The sequence below is a fragment of the Paroedura picta genome, chromosome 11 (genome assembly GCF_049243985.1).
Source record: "Paroedura picta isolate Pp20150507F chromosome 11, Ppicta_v3.0, whole genome shotgun sequence".
Classification (NCBI taxonomy): Eukaryota; Metazoa; Chordata; class Lepidosauria; order Squamata; family Gekkonidae; genus Paroedura; species Paroedura picta.
Window position 1 is genome coordinate 17311638 of NC_135379.1, and position 24946 is coordinate 17336583.

Below are 24946 nucleotides of genomic sequence, written 5' to 3' on the forward strand. Positions count from 1 at the left end.
AGCTCAGCTCAGCCACCTCAGTGATCACTGAAGCCTGAGGCGGCACGTAGGTGGCCAGCATCACAGCTTGGAGAGGAGAGGTAGTGGAAGCGTGCCAGCAGGTGGCCGCATGTGCCCGTGTGTGGCCGCTGGCTGGTATGCCGCCACCACCCCTCCTCTCTGCACCACTGTCCTTGTACGCACTGCTTTAGGCTTCGGTGATTGCTGAGGTGGCCAAGCCAAGCTGAAGTGCACATCCCTACTCCCAGCTTTGGCCTCCCTTGTGTTATTTTAGATTATTCATAAAACAATGTCCTCCTTACAATTATGCCAATAAGCAATCAAAGGAAAGTTAATGCTGAAATATAATTTTGTGTATGAATGTCTCGCTGATATTGTATTGACTCTCTATATAAATGTTAACTAATGGTATACATGTTTTATTTTTGTCCCACATTGCTTGCTCATGTACAGAGGGCAAAAAAATGTAATTACTGGTATTTGTATTGCAATTTTGACTATTTTATTAATCAAGCAGTTCATGATATCAACTGTTGCATCAGCAACAATATCTAAAGTAAAAAATAAACTACTACAGACAAGTGCAAAAAAAGTTAAAAGCTAAATTGTTTGGCTTTTCTGGGCTAATAATAATAATAATAATAATAATAATAATAATAATAATAATAATAATAATAATAATAATAATTTAAATCATAAAATCTAAACCCTTTATATGCCACACAGGAGCTGTTGTATTTTATCCAAAATGCTATGCTAGAAAATGCATGCATATCCCCTCCCGCCTTTATGAACCCAAGAGTTACTAAAGACAAATAAGCAATTCAACCCTGTAAGCTAGGCCAGATCTTATAATCCTTCTGTTTCCTATGTTCTTTGACAACAGGATAGTAAAGCAGAGAAGACATATTAAAAACATCATGTATTCCTTATAACACTAAGCCATTATACCAGACGAATGATTCTCCAATACATTTCAAGTGATATTCACTGTTCTTACTAATATGTCAATTTTATTGATCGTTGCACTGAAAAGGCTAATACTTACAGCCATTTTGTAATACAGGTCTGACAAACAAAAATGTCTTTTATTTCCTAAGCTTAAAAATACCAGACACCACATGCCTCAATTTTGTCATCATGCTGATGTTTATATTACAGAATGATGCTGAAAAGCAAATATTTTCCACTCTTGGGTTCTGATGGTTGCTTATATTGAGTTTTCCATATCTATAGCTGTCACTTATGCTTTTAATTGATTTTCAACATGTCTCTTATGTATGAACATGAAATGCTTCCCTTTCTAATTGCCAATTAGGTACATTATGTACATTGCAAAAAAAAAATCTTGTTTTGTCAATGAAGATTGTACAAAGGTCAGTCATCCACAACAAGTTGCTTTTATTTTTATTTTTTTTTCATTGTACTGGTCCTTATGAATTATTCATATTTTTAAAAATTACCTGTTAGAACTGTTCCTGAGCCCAGCTACTAGAAAACCATTGCTTAATATTCTGTTTCATCCAACAACCATGTCTCAGACCATCTGCATGAAGCACACTGCACCATCAAATGTACTATGCTCAGCTCCAAAATCATCACCATTCTAAAACAATCGGAAACTTACATACGAAACCCGTACTCGCCGCCGATGTGCCAACCCACAGCACTGCATGAAGAGGACAGCAGAAAACACTCAGTATATGGTCTCACCAAGCTTCAGTCTTTCTTGTCTTTTCCTCTGAGACATTGTCCATTCCTTCTTACTCTCCAGCCCCAGGAAAGGAGAACAGGTACAGAAATCATTCAGCCAAGCAATTTTGTTAAATGTACCCTTGCAGCTGATTTTTTTAAAAAATAAATCAATCCCTTCTCTTTCAGCTGAACATACAATTACTGAATGTCTCTGTCCTTACTATATTACTGAAATACATCTATATTGGATTAATCTTTTCTTTCGTGGATTTCTGTTTATATTAACTGCTCTTTAACTTATAAAATAATCAAACAGAAGAACCTTTTATCTGTAGCTACTGAAATACCCCTTCTCCTGTTTCTTGGTGCTGTCGTTGCTGCTGTTATTACAGGCTTCTTTGCAACACACAAACTAGCAAGAGCTGCCTTAATTCAGCGTTACCTCTGAACCACAATGGATATATCTGATCTGTTACTTATTCCCCACTTCACTCCCCAAGCCTGAAAAATGACTGAGTCTAGACTTTAATTCTCCCTGGATTCTTCGGGCTACAGAACCACCGCCAAATTGTCAGAAGCTTTGTCTCGCAGTACGTGTTTCACATGAACTGCAGACAAGAGATTTTTACTGGCTGCAATACCTGCCTAGCTTAGAAGCTGCAGCTGCACAGTATTTTCCTCCTGTTGACACTGGCAGAAAAAGATTTCGAGATACCACTAAAACACAGGCACGTGTTGAGTATTCATCAAGCACCTTTTTTAAACAATGAAGAATACTACTATAGATTCATATTATTTATTAAGAAGAGAATGAAATCTCTGTATTGTGAACTGGCTGGCTTTTTGACAAATGAATGCTGATGTTGCTAAATAAATATAGACAGATAGTCCCCTGGATGAGCAAATCACTTGATGGAGTGGTGTCTGATGCAGGGTAGGTACAAGAAGAAGAAGAGTTGATTCTTATATGCCGCTTTTCTCTACCAGGAATCTCAAAGCGGTTTACAATCCCTTTCCTCTCCCCACAGCAGACATCCTGTGTGCATGCGAGGGAGCGCAGAATCAAACCCGGCTCGCCAGATTAGAAGTCCACACTCGTAACCACTACACCAAACTGGCAGTTAGGAACAGCAGTTATTTTGAATGAACAGGAAGGGAGTGAGAGAGATGGAAGAGACTAAAGCAAGAATGTAGCATTGGAAGTCTGCACAAAAAGCTTTCCAGGTGATTGCTGAGGTCAATGTTTGCCCTTGCTAGACTCCTTTCATATGTTTTTTAATGATATAGCTATTAAAATATGCTCGACACTTCTGGCACCCTCACATACAATAGAAAGAAAATCCTGCTATGTTACCCCTGGAATTGCTGACTGCTTAGGGAAGTGGTGTAACCAGTTGCAAAGAAAGTTTTAAGTACTATTAGATGACCTGCATGAAGCAACTGGTAAAATTCCTGAAATAAAACAGAGTGCTTACCAAAGAAAAAAAGTGTGTAACAGCAATGAATTGTCAAAGACTTCCACTACAAAAGTCAATTGACTGTTGCGGGTTTTCCAGGCTATATGGTCGTGGGCTGATAGTTTTTAGTCCAAGACTTTGGGGGGGGGGGTTCTTATATGCTGCTTTTCTCGACCCAAAGGTGTCTCAAAGGGGCTTTCAATCGCCTCTTTCCTCTCCCCACAACAGACAACCTGTGAGTTAGGTGAGGCTGAGAAAGCCCTGACATTACTGCTCAGTCAGAGCAGCTTTATCAGTGCTGTGGCAAGCCCAACGTCACCCAGCTGGCTGCACATGGAGGAAGAGCGGGGAAATCAAACCTTTGGGCTGATCCTGCGTTGAGCAGGGGGTTGGATTAAATGGCCTGTATGACCCCTTCCAACTCTATGATTCTCTCCAGATTGGAAGTCGGAACTCCTAACCACCTCATCAAGCTGGCTCTCCAGTATCTGTAGCTGGTATCTTCAGAGGCAGGATACAGCCAGATAGGAATATCTCCATGCAGTGTAGCATGAAACATTCCCATATTCCCACATCACTTTCTGACCAACATGAGCTCATTCTTATCAAGATTCAGTTTCAGCTTGTTACTCTTCGTTCACTTGCTAGTGGCTTAAAGGCACTAGTTGGATGGAGTCTTGTTAAATGACACAGAATATATTGATGACACCCAATTTCAAAGCTCCAGATGACTTATTTAGCTTGACATAAATGTCAAAAGGCATTAATATTAATACTAAACCTTGAGTGACTCTACATATTAGATCTTGCATATGGTCATACATCCCAATAAGGAAGTCCATCTCTGATGGAATTGACCAAAGCCACTGGAGAACTTTCCTCCATACATCAAACCCCTTTTCCAAATAACTCAATAAGAATGAATGATCCACACTGCCAAAAACAATAGGTCAACCAAGATAAATCAATAAGAGAATTCTGCTTTGATCTATCCTGCAAGCAGATATCATCCACCAGAGAAATAAATGCTGTACCTGTCTCAAAACGAGGGCTGACATCTGAATCAAATAGGCAACTGTTGCATCCATATTTAAGGTGACCAGATTGTAATATTGGTAAAGCGGGACACCATTGACTGGGAGGTTTCTTGATTAAAAATTTGGTCTATATGGAGCAAGTTTCATACAACGCATAGAATGCAAAAATACCCAAGAATCCTGTCACCATCCAACAGGAAGATAAATCTGAAATCATCCATACTTTGTGACAACCTTTCTCCCCCCTCCAATTTCTACTTTGGGTCGCTTTATAATGAGTTCTAAATTTGTCTGCATGATTTTTTTATAATTGTACAAATCAAAGATCAAAACTAATGTTAACAAAAAAAATTAAATTATAGACGAATGTTGAATTAATAGATTTTTGGTCCTGCTCAGTAGCAACACTGAAACAAGTGCTGAATACAGTGGTCATTTTAATCGTAAGTCATTTTACTTCCACTTGGAACAATAACTATACTTTATTATTAGTTTTCCTTAGGCTTCCATGGTAGTGTTTCTAATAAACAAAATAGTTCTACAAGTTACTTGTTTAGATAAGGTGGATTGAAAATGTAGATACTAGTGTTTAGATATCAGACAGATTGCTGAGTCTGTCTGCATAACCGTTGTATCTACTTAGTTACGTACTATATTATTATATGCTTCCTGTGTATAACTTTGCCATATGATAAATAAATAGATACAAAAAGACAAGCATGGAAGTCTTAGAAAAAGCCTTATTGCTGCAATAGGGCATATTGCCAGCTATCCAGGGGAAAAGGGATTTGTTTATGATTATACTTGGGAGTCCTTTGGTAATTCTCAAGAGATTCTGTCAGGCATAATATCTCCTATACTGTCAAATGCTAGCTTTATGAGTATCTTGTCTTCAAACAGCAGTTCTGTAATATGTAGTACTGCTTTTGTTTGTTTTTTCTCTCTAAATAAAAATTTATTCCAAAAAAATAGACGAAGTATCTCCCTAACTTTCTGCCCAATGTTCTCATTGTTCATCAAATACATTAAAAGAGGATGTAAATTATTGTAATAGTACAACTATAAAAAAAAACAATAAGCCATCTTCTAACTTAATGTCTCATTTTTAACTGTGAAACGCGGGGCAGACATCTTGAATTGATCAGAGGAACAACAACAACAAAATAGAGCATAATTCATTAAATACCCCTGGTTCCTTTCCATCTAGACCTCATGCAGACCCACCATTCATACAGATGAACAGCTCTAACGGTTTTTTCCTCACAAACTCTGCTGTCACTGAGGTCTACTGGGCTAGCTTATTAAATACACACTGCACATGGGGTGGGGGGAAGAAACCCGAAACAAGTTCTTTGGTTATGTTCTGAGCAAGAATAAGATCAATGGAGTGATAGGCCCATTGCAGGGAAAGGAAATTTAAATTATGGCAGGTGATGAAGACTTATTCAATTTGCAATTCCCTCTTGCAAGGGAAACAGTGCTCAACCTAGCCAAAACAGACCACATGATGAGGGAAAGTAGTTGCAGCATGGGATAGGCATAGGGGTGGTACAAAAAGAACCATTTTCTTTAAGTGAAATTAAAACCTCAAGGCCAGATGAATTGCATCTGAGGGCACTAAAAGAACCTGCTGGTGTAATTCAGAAGTCTCTGTTTATTCTTTTAGAGAATTCTTGAAGAACAGGTTAGGTGCTTGAAAACTGGAGGTGGGCAAATGATCTATAAGAAGGAGAAAAAGAATGATCCAGGTAACTGACAACCTGTCAGCTTGACATATATATCTGAAAAGGTTTTAGGACAATCATTTTTAAAAAGACAGTCCTTGAACATTTAGAAATGATTGCTATGATTGCTAAGAACCAACACAGGTTCCTCAAGAACAAGTTGTGTCAGACTAACCTTATCTCCCTTTTGGAGAGAGCTACTATCTTTTTTGAAGAGCCTCTTGTGGTGCAGAGTGGTAAGGCAGCAGGCATGCTGTCTGAAGCTCTGCCCATGGGGCTCGGAGTTCAATCCCAGCAGCCGGCTCAAGGTTGACTCAGCCTTCCATCCTTCCAAGGTCGGTAAAATGAGTACTCAGCTTGCTGGGAGGTAAACGGTAATGACTGGGGAAGGTACTGGCAAACCACCCCGTATTGAGTCTGCCATGAAAACGCTAGAGGGCGTCACCCCAAGAGTCAGACATGACTTGGTGCTAGCACAGGGGATACCTTTACCTTTACCTTTACTATCTTTTTGGATCAGGGGGATGCCATGGATATGGTTTATCTTGATTTTAGTAAGGCTTTTGATAAGTTTTCACATGATATCCTATTGACAAGTTGGTAACATATCCGTATTAGGTGGATCCGTAACTAGTTGTCAGACTGCACCCAAAGATATTTTATTAATGGTTCCTCATCTTCTTGGAGAATAGTGAAAAGTGGCGTGGCTCACGGATCTGTTCTGAGCCATGTGTTGTTCAATATCCAGTGATGTTGGATGAAGCATTAGGAGGATCATAGTGTACAGATCTTGCAAAGTGATGAGATCACTTTACTCCAGTCTGGTTATACCTCATTTGGAGTACTGTGTTCTGTTTTGGGCAACGCAGTTTGAGAAGGTGAAGCATAGCCAGAGGAGGGCAACAAAGATGGTGAAGGAGTTCATGTCCTGTGAGGAAAGGTTGAAAGAGCTGAGTTTGTTTAGCCTGGAGAGGGGATATGATATGATAGCCATCTTCAAGTACCTGAAGGGCTATCACAGAGGATGAAGTGGAGTTTTCTGTTGCTCCATAAGATCAGACCAGAACCAAATTTCAACAGATTGAAATTAAATAAAGAGTTATTGGATAATTATTGGTAAGAACTTCCTGACAAAGCAATTCCTCAGTGGAAGAGGCTTCCTCAGGATACGGTGAGCTCTCCTTCTTTGGAGGGCAGGAAGGGATGAGTCAGGGCTTGGCTCTTGTGACTCTTTCCTACATGCCCACTATAATACAGATTGCCACTTTGAGATCAGGAAGGAATTTTCCTCCAGGCCAAATTGGCACAGTGAATTTGAAGGGGTTTTGCTTTTCTCTGATCACTGGGGCTTTACTTTGGGGGGGGGGGGGTTGTAAATTTCCTGTGTTGTGCAGGGAGTTGGTCCAAATGACCCTGGGGTCCTTTCCAGCTCTGTGTTTACAAAAAAAGAAGCTAAAGGCACAAAAGGCACTGCACACGAGAATGTGTGTGGTCAGGAAGAACTTAAACCCTTGCTCAAACATCCTGGAGGACCCATATAACAACCAATTCTTTGGCAGCTACACTGGCTTCCAGTGGAATTCTGGATTAGATTTAATGTGCTGGTACTGCCCTTTAAGGTCATCCACAATCTGGGTACAGTGTATCTAAGTGAACACCGAGCATTACATTTGGCCAGTGCCAACAGGTTGGTGGTCCTGGCCCCAAAGAGGTGTGCCTGACCTCGACCAGGGCCAGAACCTTTTCAGCCCTGGTATCGGTTTGATGGAATGAACTCCCAAGTGAGATCAGGGGTCCTGCCTGAACTCCAGCAATTCCACAGGACCTGTATAATGGAACTCCTCTGCCAAGCCTTTGGTTGAGATCAGTGCACACCTATTGCATATAGCAGTTATTATCAGGCTTTCCCCTACATACATACATACTTACGTCTGCATTATTCATATGTATTGATATTGATGTGTGTATATTGCTCCCTCTATTTCCAGGGTAAGATTTATCATCTTCCCCTCAGGTCACCCCAATTCATCCATGCTGGGACCAATGATGTGGGGTTGAATGTGGGTTTTACAGAGGAGCTGTATGGGCATTTTATTGGGCATTTTATTTTATATTTTTACTCTATTTACAGGTTACTGTAAACCCTTATTTTGTGAGGAATATAAAGTGAATAACAACAACAACCAGGAATTCAGTGGTGAGGTATTATGTACTTGGAGAGGTGTTACCCCTAAATGATCCTCAAAGCTATGGGTTTATTTTTAATTCACACACCACTCTTCCTGGTTTGCAGAACTCTGGTTTGCTGTGGTTGGCCCTGTTGTGTGGATTTGCCAATCTACACAGGGACTGGACCCTGGCTATTAAATACAGGATCTCCGCAAATATCCCATACAGCAGTGGTCTCCAACCTTTTTATCACTGGGGAACACTCAACGCCGGGGACCACTCAATGTCTTTTACTGAGGCCCGGTGGGGGGAGCACTAAGTGACTTTGCATGAGTAAGAAATCCCATGACTGCGGTGCTCCCACAGAGAACTCCCTAATCTCTAAACCCAATACCCAGATCCAACAATGGTTTTATTTGACATTCAGTTCACATGAGAGTAAAGTAGTCCTTTAGACCAGTGGTCCACAACCTTTTTATCACCGGGGACCACTCAACGCTTGACAATTTTACTGAGGCCTGGTGGGGGGGGGTAGTTAACTCCTCTACTCTCAACCACTGCCCTAGCGCTCTCTGATTGCTATGGTAATGTTTAAACATCCCTTCAAAATAAGATATAGACATGCCACAACAATGAACTGTGTTGTAAAGGGCTGGGGGGATGAAGTAAAGGGCCGGGGGGGGGGGGAGAGAAGGCGTCCTTCGGGGCCCACCTCCAATTAGTCGAAGGACCACATGTGGTCCACAGCCCACAGGTTGGGGATCGCTACCATACAGAATTGTTTATGAAAAGTGTTAAAATAATGCAAAACACTAGAACACATTCAAGATGAATGGATATGTAATATACTTTTTAAGACAACGCAGATATCATCTGGCTGCAGCTATGAAAGAACCCTGAGCCAGAAGAAGAGGCGGGTCTTGTGTGCAGCCTGGATATCAAGGCCATCATTTCATGCCATTCCTGAAGCTTCCGGTTTGCAACTGGGAGCAGATAGGGCTGAGGGGCTGGGCCAGGCACACCATTTATAGAAAAAGTGCACTGGTAATCAGCTTCTTTCTCCTCCTTCCTCAGCCATGCTGCAAACATGGCCTCTGTGGTGGGACTAGCACATGATCTGTTGCGGATCTGTGAGGTGACTCTCGAGGGTCTGCTTTGGATGACTGCAGCGACACAGAAGAGGATGTTCTTTAACTTTGGGAACGTCAAGCTTGGAGGGACGCTACTGTATCGAATCTTTGCAAGGCAGTAGCCAGATCCCGATGAAAGGTTGGTGGTGATGCGATTCAGTACCTGACATTAGTTTTCAGCATCCTGTAGTTTTTTTGTGAGGATGGGGTTCATCCATCCAAATGGTGAATGGACATTTGGTTGCATGATATTTGAAATGCCTTACAAGGCTGGTTGGAGGTTTGAGTGTTGGTGGAAGCGGGGGGTGGGGTTGGGTAATCCCCCATGCTGTAGTGGTTAAGCACAGGGGTGGATCCATATTGGAGGGACCCAAACCTGTGTATAGGGCTCTCTATAAGAGGGGGCTCCCATAGGATGTTGAGCTGCAGGAGGGGAAGGCTGGCTGGTTCACATTTTTGCGTTATATAAGGAGCCCATTAGAGGCTGAAATCTACTGGGCTCCCAAATGCCTGCCACCCCACATTAACCAAACAGTCCTGGGGATCCGGGGCATTCTGACCAGTGCATCACTGATTTCCCTGTGGCAGGCTGGTAGTGCTGGGAGCTTCCTTGCAGTTTGCTGGCTGCAAGATGGCTCAATCTGGCCCATGAGGTATACATGCTCATCATCCTGCTAATAAAGCTTGACCAATTTTTTCACCAAAAGGTATGCTTTGTGTGTGTGTGTGTGTGTCTTCATCCCAGCTGAGGAACATGTCCCACTGCAGTGCAAAAATCAGGTTTTATAACACTGCTGTTTTATAACACTGTCTCTTTATCTGAACTTGAAATTCCATTGAATACATGTGTGACTCATCAACAGCCCTAAACTGGTCAGCCAAAAGAAAACCCAACAAGAGGTTTCCCCCCTCACAGTTGAAATCAAGAGACTGGTAGTAGTAAAGCAAAACAGGACTTTGGGGGGAAAAGGACATAAAATTATATATTCTATAGAAATCATGAATCTCCTGTAGGTCATTTCACCCTCAAGATGCTACTGATACAATCTGTGCCTGGTTGCAAGGGATTCCTCTCACATTTCAAAGGTGGCATTAGATAAAACATAGTTCCCTTTCTCCATTATTAGACAATATATTAGACAATCAGATCCAACATACAAATTATCTACTATAGTACAGCATTTTGTAGCATTCTCCTCAGAGTACTGCATTGTTTCTAACTCTCAACGTTTGTATGCCTGGTCCTTATCCACTAGTTTATTACTCCAAATGGTTGTCTGTGTTTCCTTAATTTCATGTGCTCACTTAAAATGTTAATAAAAAAATAAGAGGAAGCCACAAGAGTCTCATGTTGTCTGTGATCACTCCATCGGCCTGCTAGCATTTTCTAAGCAATGTGTCTGAGCTGACTCACTCCCATTCCAGCACCAGCATTGGCCAGACACTGTGTAAGCGGATCAAATGACCGTCTGGAACTAATGAAATGGATTCATAGAGCTTGATGCCAGCAAACTGGGGATACTGCAGTCCAGAGCGACCAGTTATCTTAGCTAATGGCTTACGTGAATTTTCAGTGAGAAAAGAAGAATAAAAAGCCCTGGATAAACTGACAGAAGAATTCTGCACTCAGGCTGATTTTATTTAATTTGTAGCTGAATTCATTCTTTTTCTCTTTCAATGTTTCCCTGGGTTCAGGGGAAAAACAGGCAATGTGAGATCTACATTTGTTATAATATAGGCAATTATAATACTGTTATTGTTCATTCTCACCGCAAAACATCCGATGGTCAGCAGTTTACAAAAGCATAAAAATTTAGGCTTGAGTAATAATACATCATATTACAGCACAAGGGTTCATTTGTTCATTTAATGTGCTACTTGCACAAGCAATTTAATACGAGGGCACTGAACCACACAGCACATTTTGTGAATGAGGGGCACTCAAACAACAGACTGCTGATTATGGAAGTCAAACTTCCTTATGTTATGGCTTTCTTTCCCCACATTGCACTGCTCACGAGAGCGGAAAACATATGTGAGTGGTTAAGTTATGAATAAATGATGAACTATAATGCATGAATAAGCCCTAAACACTGCTGGAAAAGGAACGAAGAATAAAAATCTAAGGAACCCTAAAAAGAAAACCCATAGAGTATAACTAAGAACCCTAATTCATTTCAGGCCACAAATGAAAGAAACCCTGAAGTATTACAAGGACCTAACTAAAAAAGTATTTCAGATCAGACTAAGGAGAATATTGTATCTGGTATCTCAGGAAATTCATGAGAAGCCCCACTGAGTAGGGTTTTTAATAGACCTACTTAGGAAGGTACTGCTGAGAAAAGGAGGAAATTCTTAAAGGCATGCAAACAATTACTCAGAGTTTACACTTCCAAAGCAGAGGCTGTTTTAAGGTAAGGTGACCAGATTTTAACATTAGTAAAGCAGGATACCATTGACCAGGGGGGTTCTTGATTAAAAATTTGGTCTATATGGAGCAACAAAAAGTTTCATAGAACACATAAAACACAAAAATAGTATTGTAATATATATATATTTTTAATTTCAACATAAGTAACCTATATCTTGTGCTTCCAGCAGACCACAGGGAGGCAGTGGACAGGTGATGAGAACTAACCAGCTGAACCTTAATCTTGACAAAAAAGAGCTGCTGCGGGTGGGTGGAGGAGGAATTAGAATCACAGAATCATAGAGTTGGAACGGGCCATACAGGCCATCTAGTCCAACCCCCTGCTCAACGCAGGATCAGCCCAAAGCATCCTAAAGCATCCAAGAAAAGTGTGTATCCAACCTTTACTTGAAGACTGCCAGGAATTCAGGTATCTTCTCTTCTGGATGGGATTGCACTCCTTTTAAAGATGTAGGTTTGTAGCTTGAGAGTGCTGCTGGACCCAAGTGTCCTGTTGCATAAACAGGTGGAACTGGTGGGAAGGAGTCCCATCCACTAGCTATGGCTAGTGATCCAGTTGTGGCCTTTCCTGGGAGGAAAGATATTGCCACTGTGGTGTATGTCCTGATAACCTCTGTATTACATTACTGCAATGTGATCTTCATTAACCTGTCCATGGAGGCTCCCGGAAAGTAGCAGATGCTACAGAATGATGCATCCAGAGAGTTGACTAGAATGAGTCATAGGGGACATCACACCCATATTGCTTCATCTCTACTGGCTTCCAATTTTTTTCGAGGATCAATTAAAGGTGCTGGTATTGAACTTTAAAACTGTATATGGCTCAAGGCCAGCACACCTGAAGGATTGTCTTCTCCCATATAAAGTTACTTGTCCACTCTGGCCATGTTCAAAAACCCTGCTCTGGGCATTCCCCCATCTGTGGCTAGATGGGTGGCAACCCAAAAAAGGGCCAACAAGGCATGAAGTGGTAGGGAGGAAGGCTGGTGAATCAGGCAGTCAGACCACAACACAATAACCAAACAAAATAATACTGAACAGAAGGTTGTAATGCTATAAACAGAACATTTTTTAAAAGGCAGGTATCACAAGAACAATTAGGTGGGGGTGGGAGGGAGGGGGCAGAGAGAACACAAGTCAGTGGTGGTAGGATGTGAAATCATGGATTTCCTCACTGTAAGGGAAGGAATCAAAAAGTATGAGAAGTCTAAAACTTATCATAAATATCTATTTAACACACATTTTATTGTAAAATGCTGAACTCAAATCTCTTTGTGTGGCTGTGTGCATTCTTTTGATATACACACAGCCATACACAGAAATTTTACTTCAATCTAGGAAAGGTTTACACAATGGTGTCTTTTTGAAAAATCAACCTAGTGATTGTGAATTCTTGTCCATCGCAATGCAGACCCAGGATATTTATTGGCACTTCGGTGTAGTACAGACTTTTATTCAACCTTCCCGGCTGTAAAAAAAAATTATGTTTATGTCTGTGTGAGTTTGTAATTGACCTCTGAGGAAGGTCTATTTGGATCAAAATGTGTCAGGTCATTTTGTTATCTGTGACATTTTGTGTTACTCGTCATGCTCTTCTATATGTTCTTCTGAGATTTTAATGCATTGACTTTAATTGAACTTTAGCACTGTGCAACAAAATGTGTATTTAATAGATTTTTTTACGATAATAATTTTTAGACTTCACACCTTTTTTAGTTCCTAGCTTATTTGGATTTGTTGGATTTGTTTCTTTTCCCTTATCTTTTTTTAATTTCCCCCCCACTGGAAAATGGCAAATTGCCCCCCAAAGGAGAAAATAACTGCTGGAAAGAAGGATTCAGAAACCACATAAGTGGCCACATAATTTAGATCTACTCCTGGGGAGGAGAAATTTTGAGCGAAACTTCTGTTGTTGTTGTTTTTTTATTGTCAAGAAAATAGAAGCAGGAGATTGAGGAGACTTCACAGTGAGGGGCGATCTGTAAGCCAAATGAATAAATAGAATAAATACTGTGGAAATGGTCATAGAAATGGAAAACGTTTTCTATCTGTTTTTGGCCACTAGATGGCAAAGTTGACCATAGATCAACTGTCACATTTTTAAATATTCAATCTTACCCAACTACTAAAAGTTTTACACACCCTAACAATCCTATATATTCCAGGGTTGACTTACTGATTGGACTCCTCTTCCTCAATGACTAAATGCACGCAGTAAAGCTACTTACATATAAATCTAGTAAAAACTCACTTAAATACATTTCTGATTAATATTACTATATAAACTTCAAAGCCTTTCCAGCAGGATTCAATGAGTCAGAAATAAAAATCAAATGTCTGTTGTTCCCAACAGGACTTCCTTGCGACTTGAAAAAGACCGTCAATAGAATTTCTTTAGACTTGATAATCATGGCTTTGGGATACTGAGCATTTCGGAGCTTTGATAATACACATATTCTGATTCACATGTAAAATTACAATAATCATGCCCAATTTACTTGGAAAATAAATCCAGTAATGGCTACTATGATATCCAGCAACTGTAAATGAATGAAAATGCATTTTATGATGAAGTGATCTGCCAATGCAGCTTAAAGGAACTGAGATATAGCATCACATTCAATCAATGTAAATCTTTGTAGGTGAGAAAGAACAGAAATGTAGAATTCCTCACCAGTTCTTCACAAAAAGTCTAATACCCAATGAATGAATTTTTAGTTAATCATCGTCCGCCTTTTGCCATGAGAGGGCAGCAGACTTTAGCAATCTTCTTGCTCAGGGTTGGCATGTGAAGAACCTATGAAGTGCTTTTGCGGATAAACTATGACTCATTCAAGGGCTGGGAAAACTTCCTTTTTAGGTCAGGAGCTTCCAGTACAATGTCTGTTTCCTCAAACTAGAAAGGAGCTTCGGAGACAGAAAAAAATCATAACTCTTTAAAAGAAATTGTACCAACATGAAGCAGAGGAGGAAGCATTTTTGCCATGTTAGAGCTACTACTGATACACAGATAATTAGCATCATTCAGTGGGAAGCGATATTGCCTATGGAATGATCACAGGACCAGTTTCTGCCACTCTGCTGGGCCAACAATTCTTAGTTCGCCCAACTAGTTAGGGCAGGGGTAGTCAAACTGCGGCCCTCCAGATGTCCATGGACTACAATTCCCATGAGCTCATGGGAATTGTAGTCCATGGACATCTGGAGGGCCGCAGTTTGACTACCCATGAATTAGAGTGTTATACATCACTCTATTGTCAGTTATCTTTAAATCAATATTCTCCATTACAGTCGCTGACATAGGAAGAGGCACTTTACCCCTAGCAGCCCTCAACACACCATGGCAACAAGAAGAGACTGAAGTAAAATGGCCTGGTTTCTATAGAAACTATCACACAGACCATCTGTAATCAAATAGATCATACAGGCAGGCAGTGGAACTAAAATGGATAAAATAGGAACTATTTGTGTATGAGACCTGTTTGTGATATGGGCATGTAGTCTGCTATTACTACTTACTGTTTAAAATATGCAACATATTTTGACATCTTAAGCAGTAATGCAAAAAGCAATGCAAATAAACTGCCACAGAGCAAAAAACATGTCAAGCATAGTTCCAGGTTATAGTCGGAAGGCACATGATGAAGCCACCTTGCTGAAATTAAGCAGGTAAGGGTCTGGACAACGCCAACATGGGAGATCTCCTTGGTTCCTTCCTGGGTAAGGAGCCTTAAGCAAGATAGCATATTGCACAGGGGGAGCTGCTAAAACTGAGTTCCTGCTACAGCTTGCATCTTCCTTTCAATCCCCAGTTCCCTCCTTTCCTAGAAATATAGGTTGTAAACTCCCCATGGACATTTACGATGTATTACAGGCAATAAGTGAGGGACATGAAAGGACTTGTGGGGAGGTCATCTCATTTCTCACTGTATCCCGTCCCCCCACATTTCTTCTTTCTCTTCCCAGGCAAACCTCAGAGCCTCTTGCCTTTCCTGGTTTCATTCTCTTCTTCTTACCTGCTTGCCAACTACTTTTATCTGCCTCTGTCTTTAGCTTTCCAACCTTCTCTCTCCTTGGCAGCTTCTCCCCAGGAAAAGTCAGATCCAGCTGAGTGATGGCTGCATGGTGGCCAGGTAGTCTGGGGGATCAACTCCTGGTATTAGCCACAAGGTTTGTCCCCCGCAAGTCCTTCCCCATCAGAGGACATGACAGGGGAGGGGAACTAGATTCTTTCCAGGGTTGTTTTGGCCTTACTCTGCCTCTGCTCTCCTCCCTACAGCTTCAATTTACAGAAATCAAGGTTTGCAAAACTGTTGTGGTTGTCTACACACACATACGTGTATAAAGTGCCATCAAATTGCAATGAACTCATGGCAACCCCAGTACATTAAAGTGCCAACCTCCCTGATGAGATAGGGCTACCCCATAACACCTTCCTTCTCCCATTATGGTTATCTAGCAACTTCCAAAATAGCGATTGAGAGCTCAGTGGGATTTATTTTCTTAAGGCTACATGTGATGTTTCTATTATTGGGAGGGGGGTTACTCCCAATTTTTAAAGACGATTTCAGGTTTCTCTGCAAATCTGGGACTTCATTGACATTGGTAGAAAAATCCCCCTATCTGTCCCAACCAGCCATATCACATGCAACTCAGGATTTTGATTTATCAGTTTTCAAAAGTATTATGAGGTCTTCTGTTCAAAGATCTCAACTATAATTGAATGTATGACCAAAGGAGTCATACTGGCCTGCGCTTTTCCCAGGGCAATTTGGTAATGGTATAACTGAGAACTGTAAGCAATTACCACTCGATAGAAATCTACACCACTGAGTGGAATAATATAAATGTTTCAGTGCTTACTTATGCAAATGGTATCTATTTAGTAATGCCTGAGACAAGTGTCATCTTAAGGAAACTATAGGCATTCTGTTTCTAACCATTCTAGACCATTCCCACTAACTACCCCTTTCCTTTAATCTGGACACAATGCTGTTATCCTGAAGTATGTACATATACTTGCCCAAATTTTCTATTTCTTAAGTTGGTACCCGATGCCAAAATATTTTGCTGTCTCAAACTTAGAATCTGCAGGTCCTTTCCTGGTTGCTAATTCACATAATCAGTTATGACTTCTAAATTATTAGTTTTCCAGAATACTGTTTACTATTTACATAAAACTATTTACTCAGCAACTGCTACAAAAATAAACGTTGTTTAATGAAAAAGGAAAATTAAGCATGGGAATGAACCTCTCATTTATTTAGGTCTGGAGGTGGTACTCATCTGGGAGATGCAGTGTAGTGATGCAGCAGTGTAGTGATGCGCCATGAAGCAGTGTAGGCAGACCAGTTCCAGTCTCCCCAACAACCAATACCACTGCTTACTAAGGATGATAGTGATGCCTTATAGATACATGTATCTGGGGCTGATCAGACATTAAGGCCACGGGAGAAAGTGGGCCAATTGCCTGGGTGCCTTCACCATATGAAATGATCAACACATGTTGGCAACCCCGGAGAAGTGGGCAGGAGCTACCACCACAAGCTGGTGGACTCTCTCTGAAAGCAACCAGAGTCCCCTGTCCTGTACAAGGTGAGTGGAAGTACTGTCAAGCCTTTGCCTTTCCTCCCCTCTCTATCAGGCATTGGGGCTGCTAGTAAGGTCAGGCCCTCTCTCTCCCTTCATCAGGGGACAAGGCCTATGAGGCAAGGAGCAATCTCAATGTTTTGTGTTTCAAGATGGATCTTGCAGCAACAACCTGCAACAACACAGCAGTGATTTTACAACAATAATAATGATTTTTGAGAAAGTCTGTTTGGTGAGAGAAACTATGGAATGCAGCAAGAGTGCCAACAGGACAAAACTGTCAGGCCATACTAGCCCAAAACTTTATAGTTCTTTACATGGTATGCTTTGTCACAATTCAGTGCCTCTATGACAACTGGGAACCTCCAATTCAAGACTTCCCACTGTCTCAAAGCTCTAGCCAAAGGTCTGACTCATAGTTATGCCTTCAGTTTTGTAATTCTGTCTTGTATTAACCCCCAATAATTCAAACAACAAGCTCTCTATCTTACTGCCCTTCTCTGGTAATTCGATCTGTTTGACTACAACTTGGCTGATTGTGTCAGAGTGATTGTTTAAAGCTTTTTAATTGCATGTTTGTTTTATGGATGTTACCCACACTGAGCATCTGAAAGGTGAGCTACAAACAAACAAACAAACAAACAAATAAATAAATAAATATTATTATTATTATTAAGACTTTGACACATGCCCTCAAATGCCTTCTCCCAGATAGGGCCTCAGATAGTGTCAAGACTGGATACTAATTCCAGTGGATTCTACTTCTCTGTCCTGTATTCTAGTTCCCTCACATTTACAGCACTATCCTAAAAGTAATTCAAAGTGGAATAGCTCCAGTTGTTTTCCAGCTGTTATGATACTGTTAATCTGTGCAAGGAATGCATTATTTGCATTTGTATTTTTAATACTTGCTTTCAATAAGTTTTCCCCTCCTCAGTACTGTAAAAAAAAAAAACCTCAATAAACTCTATATTGCTTTTTAAACCTTTAAATTAGGTCTCTTTCATCTTTTTCCTACCAAACACACTTTAGGTAAATGATGTCTGGTTTCCACTAACTGTGCAAATTCCCTGTTTACCTGAACATATGTACACGTGTGCTCTGCTGCTTCAAGAGGAGAATTTTGAACATTCGCAAACTCTAAGACTAATCTACCTCACATAATTCTGAGGATAAAATGAAGGAGAAAAAATGATAGTCTCCATTGGGGAGGCAGGTCTTGAGTGTTCTACTGGAGTTCTACTGAGCTCAGAAAACATATGGGAGATGTGGTCAAAGTAGCCATGGTCTCTTCCCTAGAAAAATGAAATGTGGTTGCAGGAAGGTAAGGGACTGAAACAACAAAACCATGTTTGAAACCTAGGATATTAGACAAATAACAAAGTTTCAGTCATTTTAAAGGAAAACATCTAAAATGAATTGTTTCTAATAACATTGGTGTATTTTTCTACCCCATCAATAAATTTCTCTGTGGTTAGATAAATATTCTCCGTGTTACCAGGATGGGTTCAGATTGTTTCTAAATATTACAAAATCATTTATGAACAGAACACAAAGACAGGAATATTTCAAATATTGTAAAGGTAATAACAAGCAATCAATGGGGAAAATAACAGAATTAATAAGTTTTATAGGACTTTAACATGAATCTAATAGCCAAGTGCAGTGCCTGCTCAGTGTCAAGTAAACTGCTCACAACCACAACCCAAACATTATCTTAAAAGTCCAAAAATTACCAGACAAAGGCCTCACTCTACCAAGTGCTTAAATTCCACACTACACTGTATGTGTGTCTTGATATCTCAAAAATGCAGAAGCATTTTAAAAGGATGGTTTGAACTTTCTGCCCTGTGAAAGATAGCATTCTTCAGCATTTAAGATCATTTTTCAATGTATTTCTACAAACATAGGGAAATATCGTTACTAATGATTTTAGTAAGAAAGAAGGTGCACATGCTTATCCCGCGAGAAGTCTCAGAGTTCAGAGGTTATGCCCAACTTGATAAAACTCCTGGATTGCAAAACTGCGGCTATCCAGATATCCATGTCACATATACTGGCAGGGGCTCATGGGAATTGTAGTCCACATCTGGAGAACTAGTTTGGCCACCCCTGTCCTAGATGAAGGCAAAGATGCCACAGGAAAAGGGGCAGCCCCCTTAACAAGGAGAAATGTTGCTACCTTCTGCAGACAGATGACTTTAGTAAGCGGCTTTCTCACAAGTACAAATCTGCTCATGAATCTATAAAGCAAAGGAAAGCTGAAGCTCTGTGTTTTTTTCCAGATCAGTCAGAAAATCAAGAGTGACATCTGGGTTGGAATAAAAAATTTCCTCAGGCTGGTTCTAAGCAAGCCAAAGGCTTTCCTCACCTGTCTTCTTCATTTTCATTTCAACTTTGAGAACACTTCTGCTAGTGACAGTGAGTAAAGCATATGTAAAGATCATTTTTGTATTATTTTGTTAGCAGTTTAGACTTTGCAGTTCTGCCCATCCTCAGAATTCATGCAGTTGTACTTTAAATATTCCATCTGTGTAAAATGCACCAATATAAATTTTGTCCATGCATGTTAACAGGTAGATCTGCTACTCCAAAATATTCGGATGAAAGTTACTATCAGGGCTGAAATTGAAAATCAGAAACAACGTAACTTGTATTAAGTATAAATTGCCATAGACAGATTGCTCAGAGAATACCAACTTCCTGGGGCCCCGACTCCAGAGAGGTGCGCTTGGCCTTGACCAGGGCCTTTTGGGTCCTGGCTCCAGCCTGGTGGAATGAGTTGCCAGCTAAAATGCAAGCCCTTACAGAGTATCCTAAGTTCCGGAGGGCTTGCAAGACAGCACGCTTTCACCAAGCATTTGGTTGAGGCAAAATTCCACCATCACCACCAAGCTGGGCCCCCAGTCAGGCCCCCCAGTATTCTTCCGTCTGTGCCTGGCCAACTGTAACCATCTTACCTCCAGACACACGGAGTGAACAGGAGCAATGTATACAGATGGTGTTAATGTATTTTAAAGCTTAAATTCATCTTACTGGTTTTAACTTATTGTGTAAGCCGCCCTGAGACCGTGAGAGAGGCAGCCTATAAATTGAAATATAAATAAAGAAACAAACAGGTAAATGTGTAAAAAATAATTCATACCTCCTTTTTAATGCCAGCTGTTGGGCTGTTAAAAGATGTTCTGGACAAAACCTTCAAAGCCTTGATTTTCACTTTCGGGATAATTGATATGTTCAGAATGTTTGATATATTTGGGACATTAGATTGATTTGTCTAGATCTTATTAATGTGCTTTTGCTGCAATTTTCCAAAGCAAGAAATTGTTCTTATTACAAATAGCCCTATAAATCAACGATGTACAAAGAGATACTTCCACATCATAGATATTAATGCTGTGAAAGGATATTTTGCAATAAAAGCCGCTCCTACAGAAGCAATAGATTACATTGAGGGGGGGAGCATTAACATTTCTTGTTTCCACGTCCACAAGAAGTTACATCTAATTTTCTGTCTGTTTTCTAAACAGTGGGTGGTAAGAGAAACTTACACAGTGATAAGACCAAACTTTCTTTACCCCCTATATTTGTAGTGTCCTTTTACCTTCAAACATATGCTATATCTAAAGTTAATGATGGATATTTTGTGAACTCTTAGTGAATGTCTACATCACTCCTGTCAATATAACCAAAGTACTCTTGAGTAGAACATTCACACATATGCTAGACTGTCCCTTTTATATGCTGCACATGAAATGTGTTAGTTGCTCACTACCAGGGCCAGAGAAGCATTTTAAATATTTTAAACTGCTTTAATGGCATCCTCCTTCTCTACCTTTTCCTCAACTTCAAGTCAACATAATAATTTTAATCTGTTCATATATCAGATATGAGTCGATCCCTAATTTTGTTCAAAATAAATTCAGAGAAGTATAAAACAATAAGCTTATAAAAGTAAAACAAAGAAATAAAATTGGAAATGTGCTGCTTTTCCTTACCTTCTGAGGTTTAGTATCTAAAACATTGTTTGCAGCCTGGATTTCATTTGCATTTGATTCTCTCTCTTTGTTTTTCTGATCACCTTCATTTTGTAATTCCTCTGTTTTGTGCTCTGTATCCAAGATTTGCTTTTCATCTGCATTCTGTGAATCTTCCATATTTGGGGTCTCCCCTATAGAGACCTCTGCCATCCCACACCCTGAGTCAAGCAAACTAACTTCCCTGACAAACTGCTAGGTATAAGGTATTAAGTGTGTGTCAAGGTTCTAGTGACAGGATCAAAGCCAGAGGGAAGAAAGGCAGACATTTGAATGTAACCCTGACACCTAAGTGACAAAGAAAGGTTTCTAGCACACCTCACTTGGTATCAGGTTCTAACGATCCATTGTGGACTGCCAAAATAATGTGTAAATACTCTTGAAAATCAAGAGTAAGAATTAGATGGAAAATAGAAGGGAGAAAATGTTCATAATTGACAAATGACACATATTTTATCTTTTATACTCCCCTTATAATACTGAGATATTGAAGTGCAAACAACAATTGTGAATAAATATAAAATATCAGAGGCTTGCTTTTACATCTGATTCAGTCAGTACCTCCATTATTACAGTTTTTGAGCTCAATGCCCAGCACAGTGGCCACTGGAAACATTTTGGGAGCCACAGGTTAGTTTCACTTTTAACAGTAAGCCTGATACATATAAAACTGGGGGGATTCAGAGGCTCATGCACTCAGTCTCTTTTTCTCTCCTCTCCTTTCCTAGGAAATTAAACTTCACTAAAGAAATGAAGAAATAAAAAAGAACCAAACATGGAAAAGCAAGGACATAAGCCTGATTACCAAATGTGGATTAGTTAGATCTATCATTACCTATCAGTAATGGGTTTAAACTACAAGTACAACGATACAGGCTAGATATCAGGAAAAAAATTTTCACAGTCAGAGTAGTTCAGCAGTGGAATAGGCTGCCTAAGGAGGTGGTGAGCTCCCCCTCACTGGAAGTCTTCAAGCAAAGGTTGGATACACACTTTTCTTGGATGCTTTAAGATGCTTTGGGTGGATCCTGCGTTGAGCAGGGGGTTGGACTAGATGGCCTGTATGGCCCCTTCCAACTCTATGATTCTATAATTCTATGATTTCCAATAGCTATTTATGGCTGTGAAAGTTAGATGAAGAAAAAATCGGACAAGAGAAGAATCAATTTGCTTGAACTTTGGTGTTGTTCAACACCAGGAGAAGGCTTCTGTGGGTTCGATGGACAGCAAAAGTCATGGACAAGGAAATACTACAGTGCATAAAGTCCAATATAACACTGGTAGGCAAAATCACAGAACTCCAGCTCACTTACTTTGGCCATATCATGCCATCGAACTCATCGGAGAAAGCAATTATGCTAGGATTGGTCAGTGGAAAAAGGAAACCAGACCGACAAAGGATACGGTGGTTGGACACAATCAGGATGGACACTGGCCAGAACATTCCACAGCTGAGGGAGATGGTGCGGGATCAGGGTATCATGGTGACGGCTGTGCCGTGGGATCACCAAGGGTCTGACTCAACTGAATGGCTGACAACAACAACAACAAAGAAATGTGGTATTTCACTGTAACCACAAAATATGGTTTGCAGTTTGCTGTAGAAATCAGGATTCCAAAGCACAGAGGGATTACTAGGTCAAAGAGGTAATCAATCAATCCTTGAGAGCAGGAATGGCTGCTCCAGCTTTGAAACAGGCTGTGGTCCACCTACTACTAAGGTAGAAGTAGGTGTGCAGGTTCCATTCTCTCCCAGAAGCAGAAGTCATGAGAGAACTCACATTCGGGGGAAAGGGGAGCAAACAAAGCAGCCAGTTCCTTAGCTTGTAGGCTGAGTCTATTAAGGCTGGACAGGAAAGGCCACAGAACTGCTCTGGAGCTCCCATGGATCTCTGGGGGTCAATGTACCCCTATTTGGAAATCCTTGCTGCAATATAAAAACAGGGGAACCTTGCACCAGTAGGCAGACTGCAGCACAGGAGACTAAATCAAGCAGATAAATTCAGTTTGTGTATATTTCCATTGCCAACTATAATAATTTTTTTAGTGGAAAAAGCATTTGGGAAGAACCTTAATTGTTCCCTTTGTCATGTGGCTTGACATTAATGTTTATTATAACTTCACCTAAAATTGAGGACCAATTAACTTAATTTTCTTCAGTACAGAGACTTGAAATGAAATGAGTGAAGCCTACATCATTATAAACACAGTACCCTTGATGACAAGCTGAATATTTCCAAAAGGTATCTGTGCTGCAGATATAATGCAGTCTAATCGGGCATTAAAGTGTACTTGCACATGCTGTAATATTCCCACTGGTTTTGAAGAGCCTTTCTGTATTTCAGCAGAAATCTACTTTCTGTACAGTTTGGAAGAGATCCAGCACCTCCATTTGGCCTACAACAGATTATTTTCCTGGCCATAGCCCAAAGTAAGGGGTACAAAGTAGACCAGCTTGTTATGTGTCAAAATAGCAGTACTCACAAAGACACACACAAAAAGATTGGGTGAAAGTTGCTGCTGAAATCAAGTGATTATCTATAAAAAAGTCAGGTCCCCTGATGATGCTTCCCCTCTCCCCTTGAATGTGATTTTTGGACCGTATTCATTGAATGGAAGGGGGAAGAAAATCACACTCACGTATAGGAGAAACTAAAATTACTATGAATTATATAGCTAAGTTTAATTCTGAGTATAAGCTTTTGTGTGCATGCACACTTTTTCAGATACCTCTTCAGACTTAAAGGTGCCATTGGACTCAAACTTTGTTCTATTGCTTCAGACCAACATGGCTACCCACCTAAATTTAGTACCTATATAGTCATAATATTTATAGCAAAAGTTTGAAGTTTAACTTACGTTCTTGACCATTAGAGTGGTTCCTCAGTGGAACAGGCTTTCCCAGGAAATTCTCCTTCTTTGGAAGTTTTAAAGCAGAGGCTAGATAGTCATCTGACAGAAAAGCTGATTTTATTAACTCAGGCAGATTGTGAGTGGGTGGGCAGGAAGGGATGTGTCCATGTTTGTCTCTTGTGGCCCTTCCTTACATACCCAGGGAATTGCTGATCGCCACTAGGGTTGTGCACTTCGGCCGTTCCAGCCCGAAGCAGCCAGTGTCGTGGCACATGGGCAGCACTGGTGGCGGCACGCAACCCAGTGCCCACACGTGTGCGTTGACTGGTGCACTGGCGCCCCCCCCCCTGCACTGCTGGATGCTTTGGGCTGGAATGGTGGCTTTGGCGGCTTTTTAAAATGCTTAACAAATGTTGTGTAAGAAATTTCACGCATTCCACATATGCAGATTCAACATTCTGGGAACTGACTGCCAACAAGGGCTTCTTGCTGTGTATACATTTGGCAATATAAATATGTACACATTTTGTAACACATAACAGTGTACATGCAGTTTCCAATTCAGGAGTGACATCTGTGTAAGTCATTCATCACGCATAAAGTAGCCTAAAGACAGAAAGGCCTTGACTGAATGTCACACGATAATAAATGTACCTAACTAATATTTATAGTTTTGTTTATAACTGAACACAGTGTAACAGGAACCACGCCAGTTTTTAAAAGCTGAAGGTCTAGATTTATAATGCCTCGAATATATCTGTTTAAAGAGTCCTAAAGACCGCAGTCTTTTTATTAGTTTAATCTTTACTTTTCTTCCAAAAATC

At 40.4% G+C, this 24946-nt stretch overlaps 1 protein-coding gene across 3 annotated transcripts in view; it reads right to left on the reverse strand.

Annotated features, from left to right (window-relative positions):
- Positions 1–24946, reverse strand: part of CACNB2 (calcium voltage-gated channel auxiliary subunit beta 2) — a 134731-nt gene that overhangs the window by 88343 nt on the left and 21442 nt on the right. The window contains exon 1 of one of the 3 annotated variants that reach the window (XM_077304225.1): positions 1628–2274. The exons of the other annotated variants lie outside the window; for them this stretch is intronic. Within the exon in view, the coding sequence (XP_077160340.1) occupies positions 1628–1675 (48 nt within the window). The 5' untranslated portion in view covers positions 1676–2274. Of the gene's footprint in view, positions 1–1627; positions 2275–24946 lie in introns of those variants that run through there. 3 annotated transcript variants of the gene reach the window in all.